The sequence below is a fragment of the Hemitrygon akajei genome, chromosome 28, assembly GCF_048418815.1.
Source record: "Hemitrygon akajei chromosome 28, sHemAka1.3, whole genome shotgun sequence".
In the NCBI taxonomy this organism is placed as follows: Eukaryota; Metazoa; Chordata; class Chondrichthyes; order Myliobatiformes; family Dasyatidae; genus Hemitrygon; species Hemitrygon akajei.
This window is the reverse complement of record NC_133151.1, coordinates 13006930-13019297: the sequence shown is the minus strand read 5'-3', so window position 1 is coordinate 13019297 and position 12368 is coordinate 13006930. Positions and strand designations below refer to the sequence as shown.

General features: G+C 46.3%; 1 protein-coding gene across 24 annotated transcripts in view; it reads left to right on the top strand.

Moving 5' to 3' along the window:
* The window catches only part of LOC140717693 (neurexin-2-like), a 1248008-nt gene that overhangs the window by 947790 nt on the left and 287850 nt on the right, over window positions 1–12368 (top strand). For all 24 annotated transcript variants that reach the window (XM_073031362.1, XM_073031351.1, XM_073031361.1 and 21 more), the window contains one exon: window positions 9171–9352. In XM_073031362.1, coding sequence (XP_072887463.1) covers window positions 9171–9352 — 182 coding nt within the window. The remainder of the gene's footprint in view (window positions 1–9170; window positions 9353–12368) is intronic.

Here is a 12368-nt window from a genome sequence, read left to right as displayed (position 1 = left end):
GTGGGAGAGTGAGGGGGGAGAGAAGGGGAGAGGGAGAGAGAGATGGAGAGAGGGAGAGAGAAAGAGATGTGGGAGCCCAAGAATAGAACAAATTCAGGTAAATGGAATCAGACCATCCATTATCATTTTCCCCGACTCCACCCAACCTCACACAGCCTGCTCGGTGCAGAATAAAGGAAATAATTGGTTCCATAGATACATTAAAGCAAGCAGATAATTTATGGATACGTCTTACATTATTAAATAAACGAGATAACTTTTTTTCTTCCACAATGCGATGCATTTGATTAAGAACGAGATTATTTTTATTGAATTACTGTGCTGTTTGAGTGGCTTTGAATAGCAGGATATTCCTCAACTGCATCCATACTTCAAGTGCTGGTGGGCAGTCTGTTAAGTGAGTTTTATAAAAAGCTTAATCACCTCGCATTCAGCCTGTTAATAGCGAGTTTTTATCAGACAGGTAACAGTGATAAAGACCTCAGCTCTCAGAAGCAGCTTTGTCGTGATCTGCGGCATTTTTTTGCAATTACCCAGGTTCAAGGGCCAACTCTTTGTTCAAGGGGTTTGTTTACCCTGGAAATTAGAGCATGCAGACAGGGTCTAGACTCTAGAGAGTTAAGGAAGAGGATATGAAGGATGCTCCTCAGTAGATGAGGAGCTGTGTGGGAGGAGAAAACTTCACCGTGTCTCCAACTTGTGCACTGGAAATGTGTGATGGGACGGTGTTGAGGGAGTTACGCTCTGTGTCTGACCCTGGGCATACGTGATGGGATGGTGTGGAGGAAGCTTCTCTCAGTGTCTGACCCCGGGAGTGTGTGATGGGACAGTGTGGAGGTGGCTTCACTATGTGTCTGACCCCAGGAGTGTGTGATGGGATGGTGTGGAGGGAGCTTCACTATGTGTCTGACCTGGGAGTGTGTGATGGGACAGTGTAGAGGGAGTTTCACTCTGTGTCTGACCTGGGAGTGTGTGATGGGACAGTGTAGAGGGAGTTTCACTATGTGTCTGACCTGGGAGTGTGTGATGGGACAGTGTAGAGGGAGTTTCACTCTGTGTCTGACCCCGGGAGTGTGTGATGGGACGGTGTGGTAGGAGCTTCATTCTGTGCCTGACGCCAGGAGTGTGTGATGGGATGGTGTGGAGGAAGCTTCACTATGTGTCTGACCTGGGAGTGTGTGATGGGACAGTGTGGAGGGAGGTTCGCTCTGTGTCTGACCCCAGGAGTGTGTGGTGGGACGGAGATTCACTCTGTAAGGATTTTCTACATTCTCCTGTAACCAGTTGGTTTCCCTCCAGGCATCCAGTGTCCTCCCATATTCTAGAGACTTATGGGTTAGTGGGTTAATTGGTCACGTGGATGTATTGGACGCATTAGGCCGGAATAGCCTGTTCAAGTTTATTATCACAGTGCATTCACAAAACTACTCTGAGATTCATTTTCTTGTGGGCACTTCCAGTCAAACAGAGAAATAGAAAGAATGAACGTGAAATCTTGCTACTGAGCCATACCTCTGAATACAATAACTAAATCACTTCAGACACATTGGATCGTGGGGGACAAGCTCATGTATGAGAAACTCATACCCTCTCTTGTTCCTATCTTCCAAGTCCAGGAGCAGTTGACTGGTGTAGCACACCACACTGCACCAAATGGGCTGAATGGTCTCAGGATTTTGTGTACAGTTCCATGATGATAAGCCACAGATCCACTTTGATGATTGTTCTCCTGTGAAAGCAGAGGGTCCAGGTTGGTCAGGAGAGAGAGTGTGGACTGTGATCCTTGTTAATCATTTGATGATAGATCTCCTGGAAAAGCAATGTGGCCAAGTTGATCTGGAGCAAGAGTGTGGGCTTTGATCCCAGTTAATTGTTGTCTTGAACGTTTGAATCATTCTCCCTTTCATTAGAGCTGATAGATCTACTTTCCCACAAGAGCACCCTTGACCTTGCTGTGATTGATCAAATTCTTTAAATTTCTCTAGATTCTTTCCACGTGCCTTTAAAATTCATTGATACCAAGTTCCAGAGAATGTGTCTCTCACCTCTCGACATTTTCTCGTCCACACATGTTCAGAACAGAGTCCGTACAGAAGGGCTGTCTGTTATGTATCTCTCTGTACCTGCAACCTCTCTCTGATCTGTCATTTCAGATTTTCCTCAGCCCTCTACAACCCCTCACTCACTCCTGCATCTACCAACCCTCTTCGCTCACAGCCTTTTCCAACGTTAGACCCTGATCAAGAGAGGACCTGTTCCAGCACTGAGAGAGAGCTCCACAGTCAGAGGCACCGTCTTACACAGCCCCCCCCCCCCCCGCCCCGAACACAATGTTTGGAAAGTTGTCAGTATCTTCTCAGCCCATGTTTTGAGGGAGTTCTTCTGAGTCCTGTTCTTAACCAAAACCAAATGCAGCAATTTTTATAGAGAAATTTTAAAAGGATGTTGAAATTGTGTAAGATTTTGGTGAGGCCTAATTTGGAGTATTGTGTGCAGTTCTGGTCACTTACCTACAGAAAAGACGTCAATAAGATTGAAAGAGTACAGAGAAAATTTACAAGGCTGTAGAAGTTGTATAAGACATTGCTGAGGTCTAATTTGGGATATTGTGCCCAGTTTTGGTCACCTAACGACAATTCTCACACACGCATACACATACACTGCATTGGCACAACCGGGAAACAGGAATCCTGACTGATTCTGCTCTGCCTGATACAGGGTGCTTGTTATCTGGTGTATACAGTGCCTACACGATGTGGGGAACTCCCCCTTAATACTCCCCATGCCAAGGGATGTTGCTGCTATCAATGTGTTGGTCAGTTTGAGCATAAAGGTCTGTTCCCTCAGTGTGAGCACAGCACCTTGCAGCCTAGCCTGTCTACATTCAGGCAGAACCTATTCCTCCGACCCAAGCTCACTGTCTGTCTTTTCTGCCTCACTCGGTAACCATGACAACAGATTATATGGAGCATACCATGAGCACAGATTTGCCTTTTCCCAAAATGTTGCATTTATTTTTAATTGCTAGGCAGAAGAATTGAAATATTAAATATTCCACTGAGGTATAATTTCCAATTTACACATGGAACTCATTTTGAAGCCTATCGCATATTATTCACAGAGGGAGGAATTATGCTGGATTTCAGAGGAATTCTCTCAGGTCACGGCCACTGTCTGCAGGGTTGGAGGGCATTGGTTATACCTGGGGGAAATCCCTGTAATATCATCTGATTTGGGGAGTCCAAAACTACAGGGCAGAGATTTAGAGTGAGAGGGGAGAGATTTAAAAGGGACCTGAGGGGTATCTTCTTCACTCAGAGGGTGGTGGGTGTGTGGAACGAGCTGCTAGAGGGACTGGTATAGGTCGGTACAACTAAACATAAAGATAAGATGAGAGGCATTGATTATGTGGATAGTCAGAGGCTTTTCCCCAGGGCTGAAATGGCTAGCATAACAGGACACAGTTTTAAGGTGCAGAGGAGATGTAAGGGGTAAGATTTCTATGCAGAGAGTGGTGAATGCATGGAATGGGCTGCCGGCGAAGATGATGGAGGCGGATACGTAGGGTCTGGACAGGTATATGGAGTTCAGAAAAATAGAAGGCTATGGATAAGCCTAGGTAACTTCTCAGGTAAGGACATGTTTGGCACAGCTTTGTGGGCTGAAGGGCCTGTACTGTGCTGTAGGTTTTCTATATTTCTATGAAATGCATTGTTTGCATCAGTGAGTAACAGCCTGAGGAAGCCCGCAAGTGTCAGCAAGGCATTTGATAAGGTACCCCATACGAGGATTATTGAGAAAGTAAGGAAGCATGGGATCCAGGGGACATTGCTTTGTGGATCTGTGGTCAAATCAACATGTACAAAAAAGCTGGATGAACTCAACAGTTCGGGCAGCATCCGTTGAAATGAGCAGTCAACGTTTCGGGCCGAGACCCTTCATCAGGACTGAGTCCTGTGACTGGTGGAGTGCCATAGGGATCAGTGCTGGGTCCGTTGTTGTTTGTCCTAAATGATAATGTGGTTAATTGGATCAGAAAATTTGCAGATGACACCAACATTGGGGGTGTAGTGGACAGTAAGGATGGTTATCATGGCTTGCAGAGTGATTGGGATCAGCTGAAAAAATGGGCTGAAAAATGGCAGGTGGAACTTAATGCAGTCACATGCAAGGAAAGTGTTGCATTTTAGTAGGACCAACAAGGGTAGGTCTTACACAGTGAATGGCAGGGATCTGAGGAGTATTGTAGAACAAAGGGATCTGGGAATACAGGTCTGTAATTTGTTGAACATGGCATCACTGGTCAATAGGGTCATAAAAAAAGCTTTCGGCACAGTGGCCTTCATAAATCAATGTGGTGAGTACAAGAGATGGGATGTTATGTTGAAGTTGTCTAAGACTTTTGTGAGGCCTAATTTGGAGTATTGTGTGCAGTTTTGGTCACCTGCCTACAGTAAAAATGTAAATAAGATTGTAAGAATACAGGGAAAATTTACAAGGATGTTGCCAGTTCTGGAGGACCTGAGTTATAAGGAAAGATTGAATAGGTTAAAACTTAATTCCTTAGAACATGTAATGTTAAGAGGAGATTTGAAAGAGGTATATAAAATTATGAGGGGTATAGATAGGGCAAATGCAAGCATGCTTTTTCCACTGAGGTTTGGTGGGTCTGCAGCCAAAGGTCATTGGTTAAGAGTGAAAGGTGAAAACTTTAAGGGGAACATGAGTGGAAACTGCTTCACTCAGAGGGTCATGAGAGTGTGGAACAAGTTGCCAGCACAAGTGGTGCATGCACACTCAAATTCAATGTTTAAGAGAAGTTTGGATAGGTACATGGATGGTAGGAGTATGGAGGGGTAAATTCCCGATGCAGATCGTTGGGAGTAGGCAGTTTAAATGGTTTTGGCATGGAGCAGATGGGCCAAAGGGCCTGTTTCTGTGCTGTACTTCTCTATGACCCTAATACTTTATTAGCCATTTCCATCCTGGGAAAATGCCTCTGGCTGTCCACTCTTTCTATGTCTCTTATCATCTTGTACACCTCTATCAAGTCACCTCTCATCCTTTGTTGCAGAGGAGAAAGCTAGCTCATTCAATCTTTCCTCATAAGACATGCTCTCTAATCCAGGCATCATCTTGATAAATGTCCTCTACACCTTCTCTAAAGCTTCCACATTCTTCTATAAGATCATAAGATACAGGAGTAGAATTATGCCATTTGGCCCATTGAGTCTGCTCTGCCATTTCATCATGGCTGATCCAATTTCCCTCTCAGCCCCAATCTCCTGCCTTCTCCCTGTATCCCTTCATGCTCTGACCAATCAAAAATCTATCAACTTCTGTCTGAAATATACATAATGACGGCCTCCACAGCTGCCTGTGGCAAAGAATTCCATGGATTTACCGCTCTCTGGCCAAAGAATTCCTCCTCATCTCCATTCTGTTCTGAGACTGTGCCCTCTGGTCCTATAATGAGGCGAACAGAACTGAACATAAGATTCCAGGTCCTGAGGTAGGTCAGACATGACTGGTGCAGCCTTGATGGGCCGAGTGGTCTCTGAGTGCCCATGACCCAGGAATCCTTGCAGTCACCAACATACATTAATGGGGAATGATTCTGAGCCTAGAAATTAAGGAAGGATGTTATATCTTGGGGAAAGGCCGAAGGTTGGGATCGAGCTGGGCTCTCTGGAACTATAAGACAACAACACTACCTGCTGCATCAGCACCACTAGCCTGAAGGGTTCAGGTAATCAGTGAAAGGGGTGAGGTGGAGTCAAGCCTGCCCCCCCACGACTTCTCTGTACTACTCCCAGACAGTGTGTCCAACACCCATCCACAGGTCAACAAGCAAAATACCCAAGGACACACACTGATGGTGAGAGGTGGAAAATTTGAAAGAGGTGTGAGGGGCAATTTACACAGAGAGTGGTGAGTGTGGAATGTTCTGCCAGGGGTGGTGGTGGAGGCAGATACGATAGAGGTGTTTAAGAGACTGTTAGACAGACACATGAATGGGCAGGGATATGGACCATGTGCAAGGAATGATGTGATATGGACCATGTTCAGGGAATGGAGGGAGATGGACAAGGTGCAGGGAATGGAGGGAGGAGGGAGATGGACAATGTGCAGGGAATAGAGGGAGATGGACCATGTGCAGGGAATGATGGAAGATGGACCATGTGCAGGGAATGATGGAAGATGGACCATGTGCAGGGAATGGAGGGAGATAGCCTATGTTTTGGCAGAAGGGATTTAATTTAATTTGAAATTGTGTTTGGCATAGAATTGATGGGTCGAAGGGCCTGTTCCTTTGCTGTAATGCCCTATGACGCCATGACCTCCCTTTTTGATGGTGTAATGAGTTAGATGTTAGAGTTAGATGTGGATTTGTGGAACAGGCCACAGGTTATCACCGTAACATTGCTGACTGTGCTTTCCAGGGCAAACTCATTTACTGTGACCTGACAAACACAGCATTAAAAATATCTGCCCCTCTCCTGCACTCTTTGACTGAATCATGGCCGGAGTAGAGGGTTGGGGGGGGGGGGTATCCTGACGAACATAGAGTTAAAAATAGCATCCCTCTCCCACACTCTCCAACTGAATCATGGCCGCCCCCACTCCGGCACACGGGTGATGTAAAATACCATCTGATCACCAACAAACAGTTTAATTGGGTTTAATTGATACTGGAGTTTATTGTTGTGTGTTTCCAGGAGGAGATTGCAAACACCAGCGAGTGTGTTGGTGAGTGAGCAGGATCCTCAAGGTATAATTACAGAGGAGGGTGTGACGTGATTACTGCTCCCCACGGGAGGCAGCTCCTCCCACCCCAATGAACTCTCCCCTCCTTTGTCTTTCAGTTCTGCCGTCTTCCCTCTCGCTAATCAACATAGAGAGGGACCGTTTGCCCCATCAGCTCTGTGCTGGCTCTCAGAGCTGTCCCATTCCATTCCTCTCTTTGGACTCATTTTCCCCACATTTTCAAAAATTCCCTCCCTCCCCACCGCCAACCCCACCCTCATCCACACATTAATCCACCCTCCCTCACGTATTTGGACTGTATGAGGAAACCAGAGGCCCCGGGACAAACCACACAGAGACAGGGAGTGTGGAACCCCACACAGACACAGGGAGAGTGTGCAAACTCTGCAGAGACACAGGGAGAGTGTGCAAACTCCGCAGAGACACAGGGAGAGTGTGCAAACTCTGCACAGTCACAGGGAGAGTGTGCAAACTCCGCAGAGACACAGGGAGAGTGTGCAAACTCTGCACAGTCACAGGGAGAGTGTGCAAACTCCGCACAGACACAGGGAGAGTGTCCAAACTCCACAGAGACAAAGGGGGAGTGTGCAAACTCCGCACAGACACAGGGAGAGTGTCCAAACTCCACAGAGACAAAGGGAGAGTGTGCAAACTCCACAGAGACACAGGGAGAGTGTGCAAACTCCACAGAGACATGGAGAGTGTGCAAACTCCGCAGAGACACAGGGAGAGTGTGCAAACTCCACACAGACACAGGGAGAGTGTGCAAACTCCGCACAGACACAGGGAGAGTGTGCAAACTCCGCACAGACACAGGGAGAGTGTGCAAACTCCACAGAGACACGGAGAGTGTGCAAACTCCACACAGACACAAAAAACAGCTGGCATAATCAAAAACCGCACCCTCCCCGGACATTCTCTCTTCTCCCCTCTCCCAGCGGGCAAGAGATTCAAAAGCCTGAACGAATGGCGCACCGGGCTCAAGGACCAGTTCTACCCCGAGTTATCAGACTCTTGTACTATAAGATTGACCCTTGACCTTGTTATGATCTTGCACTTTATCGTCTGCCTGCACTGCACTCTCTCTGCAACTAAAATATTTTATTCACTTTATTCTACATTCTGTTAGTGTTTTACCTCAACACACTGTGTGATGAACAGTGTGGAATAAAAACTTTTCACTGTACATGTGACATTAATAAACCAATTCCAATACAATCACCCAATCCTGGGGCCCAACACAAAGTGAAACCTCCTCATCCAATCCCATCCCTGATTGGATGATTGTGAGCACCTGACTCCAATTGGCTGACAGGATGCGTTGCTCATGGGCTGGGCTTGTGACAACAGTGGTCCTTCGACGCTCAAGAGAAAGTTCGAGCCCGAGCATTGAGATTATGCTGCAGGCCCATTGGTGAGGGCATGGTAGTGTAGTGGTTAGCACAACGCTTTAAGGTACCAATGAGACAGGTTCAATTCCCACTGCTGTCTGTAAGGAGTTTGTATGTTCTCCCCCTGTGACTGCGTGTGTTTCCTCCCATCGTACAGGTTAGCAGGGTAATTGGTCATTAATTGTCCTGTGATTAGGCTAGGGCTAAACTGGGTGGGTGGGTGGTGTGGCTCAAAGGGCCTATTCCATGCTGAATCTCAATAAAGAAATTAAATTATGATTTACTGCTATTAAATCATCCCCAATTTTGTCATTACTGGTATAAATGGGTGAAGTATCTTTATATTTGCACAGTTTACAGTTAGCAAGGTTTATTGCTAACTGTAAACTTTCTACAGGGGCACAATTGAGAGCATCCTGACTGGCTGCATCACTGCTTGGTATGGGAACTGCGCTTCCCTTAATCACAGGACTCTGCAGAGAGTGGTGCGAACAGCCCAGCACATCTGTAGTTGTGAACTTCCCACTATTCAGGACGTTTACAAAGACAGGTGTGTAAAAAGGGCCCGTAGGATCATTGGGGACCCGAGTCACCCCAACTACAAACTGTTCCAACTGCTGCCATCTGGGAATCGGTACCACAGCATAAAAGCCAGGACCAACAGGCTCTGGGACAGCTTCTTCCACCAGGCCATCAAACTGATGAACTCACACTGATTTGAGTGTACTCTATATTACAGTGACTGTTCTATTTATTATAAATTATTATAAATTACTGTGATTGCACATGGCACATTTAGATGGAGATGTAACGTAAAGATTTTTACTCCTCATTTATGTGAAGGATGTAAGAAATAAAGTCAATTCAATTCACTTCAATTATTGGGTAAATGAAAGAGGATGTAAAGTTGGTAAAATCTCCTGCTCAGTCCAATGGTTGGTCAATGCAGCATTGGTCCAGAACACTGGTCCTGGTCTAACTGGGTCTTGTCTGTCTGTGTTCTCTCCACAGCTGGCACCACGTACATCTTTGGTCGGGGTGGAGCCCTCATCACGTACACGTGGCCTCCGAACGACCGGCCCAGCACACGGGCTGACCGCCTCGCAGTAGGATTCAGCACACAACAGAAGGATGCCATTCTGGTTCGAGTGGACAGTGCCTCTGGCCTGGGCGACTACCTACAGCTCCACATAGTAAGTCCCTGTGCCTGGCAGCTTTGCCTCCTTAGTAATGCTGGCTCTGCCCGGAACGGATGTGGGGTTCGGAGTGGGTGGAGCCTGAAGCCTAGTTAAATTGGTAGATTGGCACACAGCTTTGATGTCGAAATGGTTTGTTATTTGTGATGGGGCTGTCTACAGGGATATGTCCTTGTCTGAGTATTTGAGCATACAGAGGCATTGTGTGTGTCTGATACAAAATGTGAGCAATCCACGCCAAGCAATTTATGTGAATACAGGACCCACACAAGAACGGTGTGGTTGGTGAATAGTTGTAAACCATGCACAGAGACAAACAATCTAATTGGGAGAGTGGGGTTGGTCGGGTAGCCTCTGTGGGAGGGATGGAATTGTTGGCCCTACAGGGCTTCAATCCACAACGTTGACCATTAATTTTACCCCATAGATGTTGCTTTGCCAGCTGAGTTCCTCCTGCGCATTGCTTGTTGCTCTAAATTCCAACACCTGACATACCTTGTGTCTCTCTCTGGGGCTGTGTGTCATGTACAGAGATGAATTGTGTACAAATGTGCGCTGTGTTCAGATGTGCATCAGGATGAGACAGGCCGTGTATAGATGTGTGTCATGTAGAGACACAGGCTGTGTACAGAATTGCATCACATAGAGACGCAGGCTGTGTATATGTGTGGATTGTGTCCAGATGTGCATCACATAGAGACACAGGCCATGTACAGATGTGGGCTGTGTCCAGATTTGCATCACATAGAGACACAGGCCGTGTACAGATGTGGATTGTGTCCAGATGTGCATCACGTAGAGACACAGGCCGTGTACAGATGTGGGCTGTGTCCAGATATGTGTCACATAGAGACACAGGCTGTGTACAGGTGTGGATTGTGTCCAGATGTGTGTCACATAGAGATACAGGCCGTGTACAGATGTGGGCTATGTCCAGATATGCATCACATAGAGACGCAGGGCGTGTACAGATGTGGGCTATGTCCAGATATGTATTACATAGAGACGCAGGCCGTGTACAGATGTGGGATGCATACAGATGTGAGCTGTGAATCTCCTCGTGGGAATGAACACGATCTGGTTGGATGGATACTTGTGGGGTGGTGAGGACCAGGTACTGATTTGGGCCATGTGATCTTTATACCGATGTGGAATTTACAGGCTGTGCATCCAGATCTTGCTGCTGTGATAGCGAGCAGATGTGGTTGTGTACTGACTGCTGACCTGCTACAGATGGACAGAGTGGACCTTTATTCTGTCCACTGTGGTCATCTACATGTCCCAGCAGCCAGCCATTGTAATTCTCTTTCCCATTCCCACATCGATCTGTCAGACCACTGTCTCCACCTGTATGGGCCAGAACGGATTGCAGAGACAGGGAGGGGTGTAGGGGCCAGAAAGGGTTACAGAGACAGGAAGGGGTGTAGGGGCCAGAAAGGGTTACAGACACTGGAATGGGTCTAGGGGCCGGAGGGGGTTACAGATGGGAGGTGTGCAAGAGCCAGAGGAGGTTACAGAAGGCAGGGCTGTTGGACCCTGGGTGTGCTGGAGTTAAAAGAGTACAAACAACTGTCCGAATATTCAGGTCTGGGCTCGGTGCTAAGTTGAACTGAGGGCTCAGAGACCTGGGGAATGTGACTGTCATATCGAACCTTGTAAAAATACTCAGCAGAGATTGTTGGTATAAACATTTAATGCATTAAAGACCTGGGGAATGTGACTGTAATATCTAACCTTGTAAAAATGCTCAGCAGAGATTGTCAGTATGAACACTAAATGCATTAAGAGGAGAGGCTGTACTTGATCTGGTATTGGAAATTGAACCTGGTCAGGTGTCAGATCTCTCAGTGAGAGAGCATTTCTATCTCCTTTACCGTACGTAGCATTGAAGAGGGATAGGAACAGACAAGTTAGCAAAATGTTTAATTGGAGTAAGAGGAAATATGAAGCTATCAGGCAGGAACTTGGAAGCATAAATTGAGAATAGATGTTCTCAGGGAAATGTATGGCAGAAATGTGGCAAATGTACAAGAGATAGTTGTGTGCCGTTCTGCATAGGTACATTCCAATGAGACAGGGGAAGGATGGTAGGGTACAGGAACCATGGTGTACAAAGGCTGTTGAAAATCTAGTCATGAAGAAAAGAAAAGCTTACGAAAGATTCAAAAAAACTAGGTAATGATAGAGATCTAGAAGATTATAAGGCTAGCAGGAAGAAGCTTAAGAATGAAATTAGGAGAGCCAGAAGGGGCCATGAGAAGGCCTTGGTGGGCAGGATTAAAGAAAACCCCAAGGCATCCCACAAGTATGTGAAGAGCAAGAGAATAAGACATGAGAGAATAGGACCAATCAAGTGTGACAGTGGAAAAGTGTGTATGAAACCAGAGGAGATAACAAAGGTACTTAATGACTACTTTGCTTCAGTATTCACTACGGAAAACGATCTAGGCGATCGTAGAATGACTTACAGTGGACTGAAAAGCTTGAACATATAGGCATTAAGAAAGAGGATGCGCTGAAGCTTTAGGAAAAAGTTGGATAAGTCTCCAGGATCGGACGAAATGTACCCCAGACTACTGTGGGAAGCAAGGGGAGAGATTGCTGAGCAATGATCTTTGTATCATCAATGAGGATGGGAGAAGTTCCAGAGAATTGGAGGGTTGCTGATGTTGTTCCCTTGCTCAAGAAAGGGAGTAGAAATAGCCCAGGAAATTATAGACCAGTGAGTCTTACTTCAGTAGTTGGTAAGTTGATGGAAAAGATCTTGAAGGGCAGGATTTATGAACATTTGGAGAGGCATAATATGATTAGGAATAATCAGTATGGCTTTGTCAAAGGCAGGTCAAGCCTTACGAATCTGATTGAATTTTTTGAGGATGTGACTAAACACGTTGATGAAGGTAGAGGAGTAAATGTAGTGTATATGGATTTCAGCAAGGCATTTGATAAGGTACCCCATGCAAGGCTTGCTGAGAAAGTAAGGAGGCATGGGATCCAAGGGGACATTGCTTTG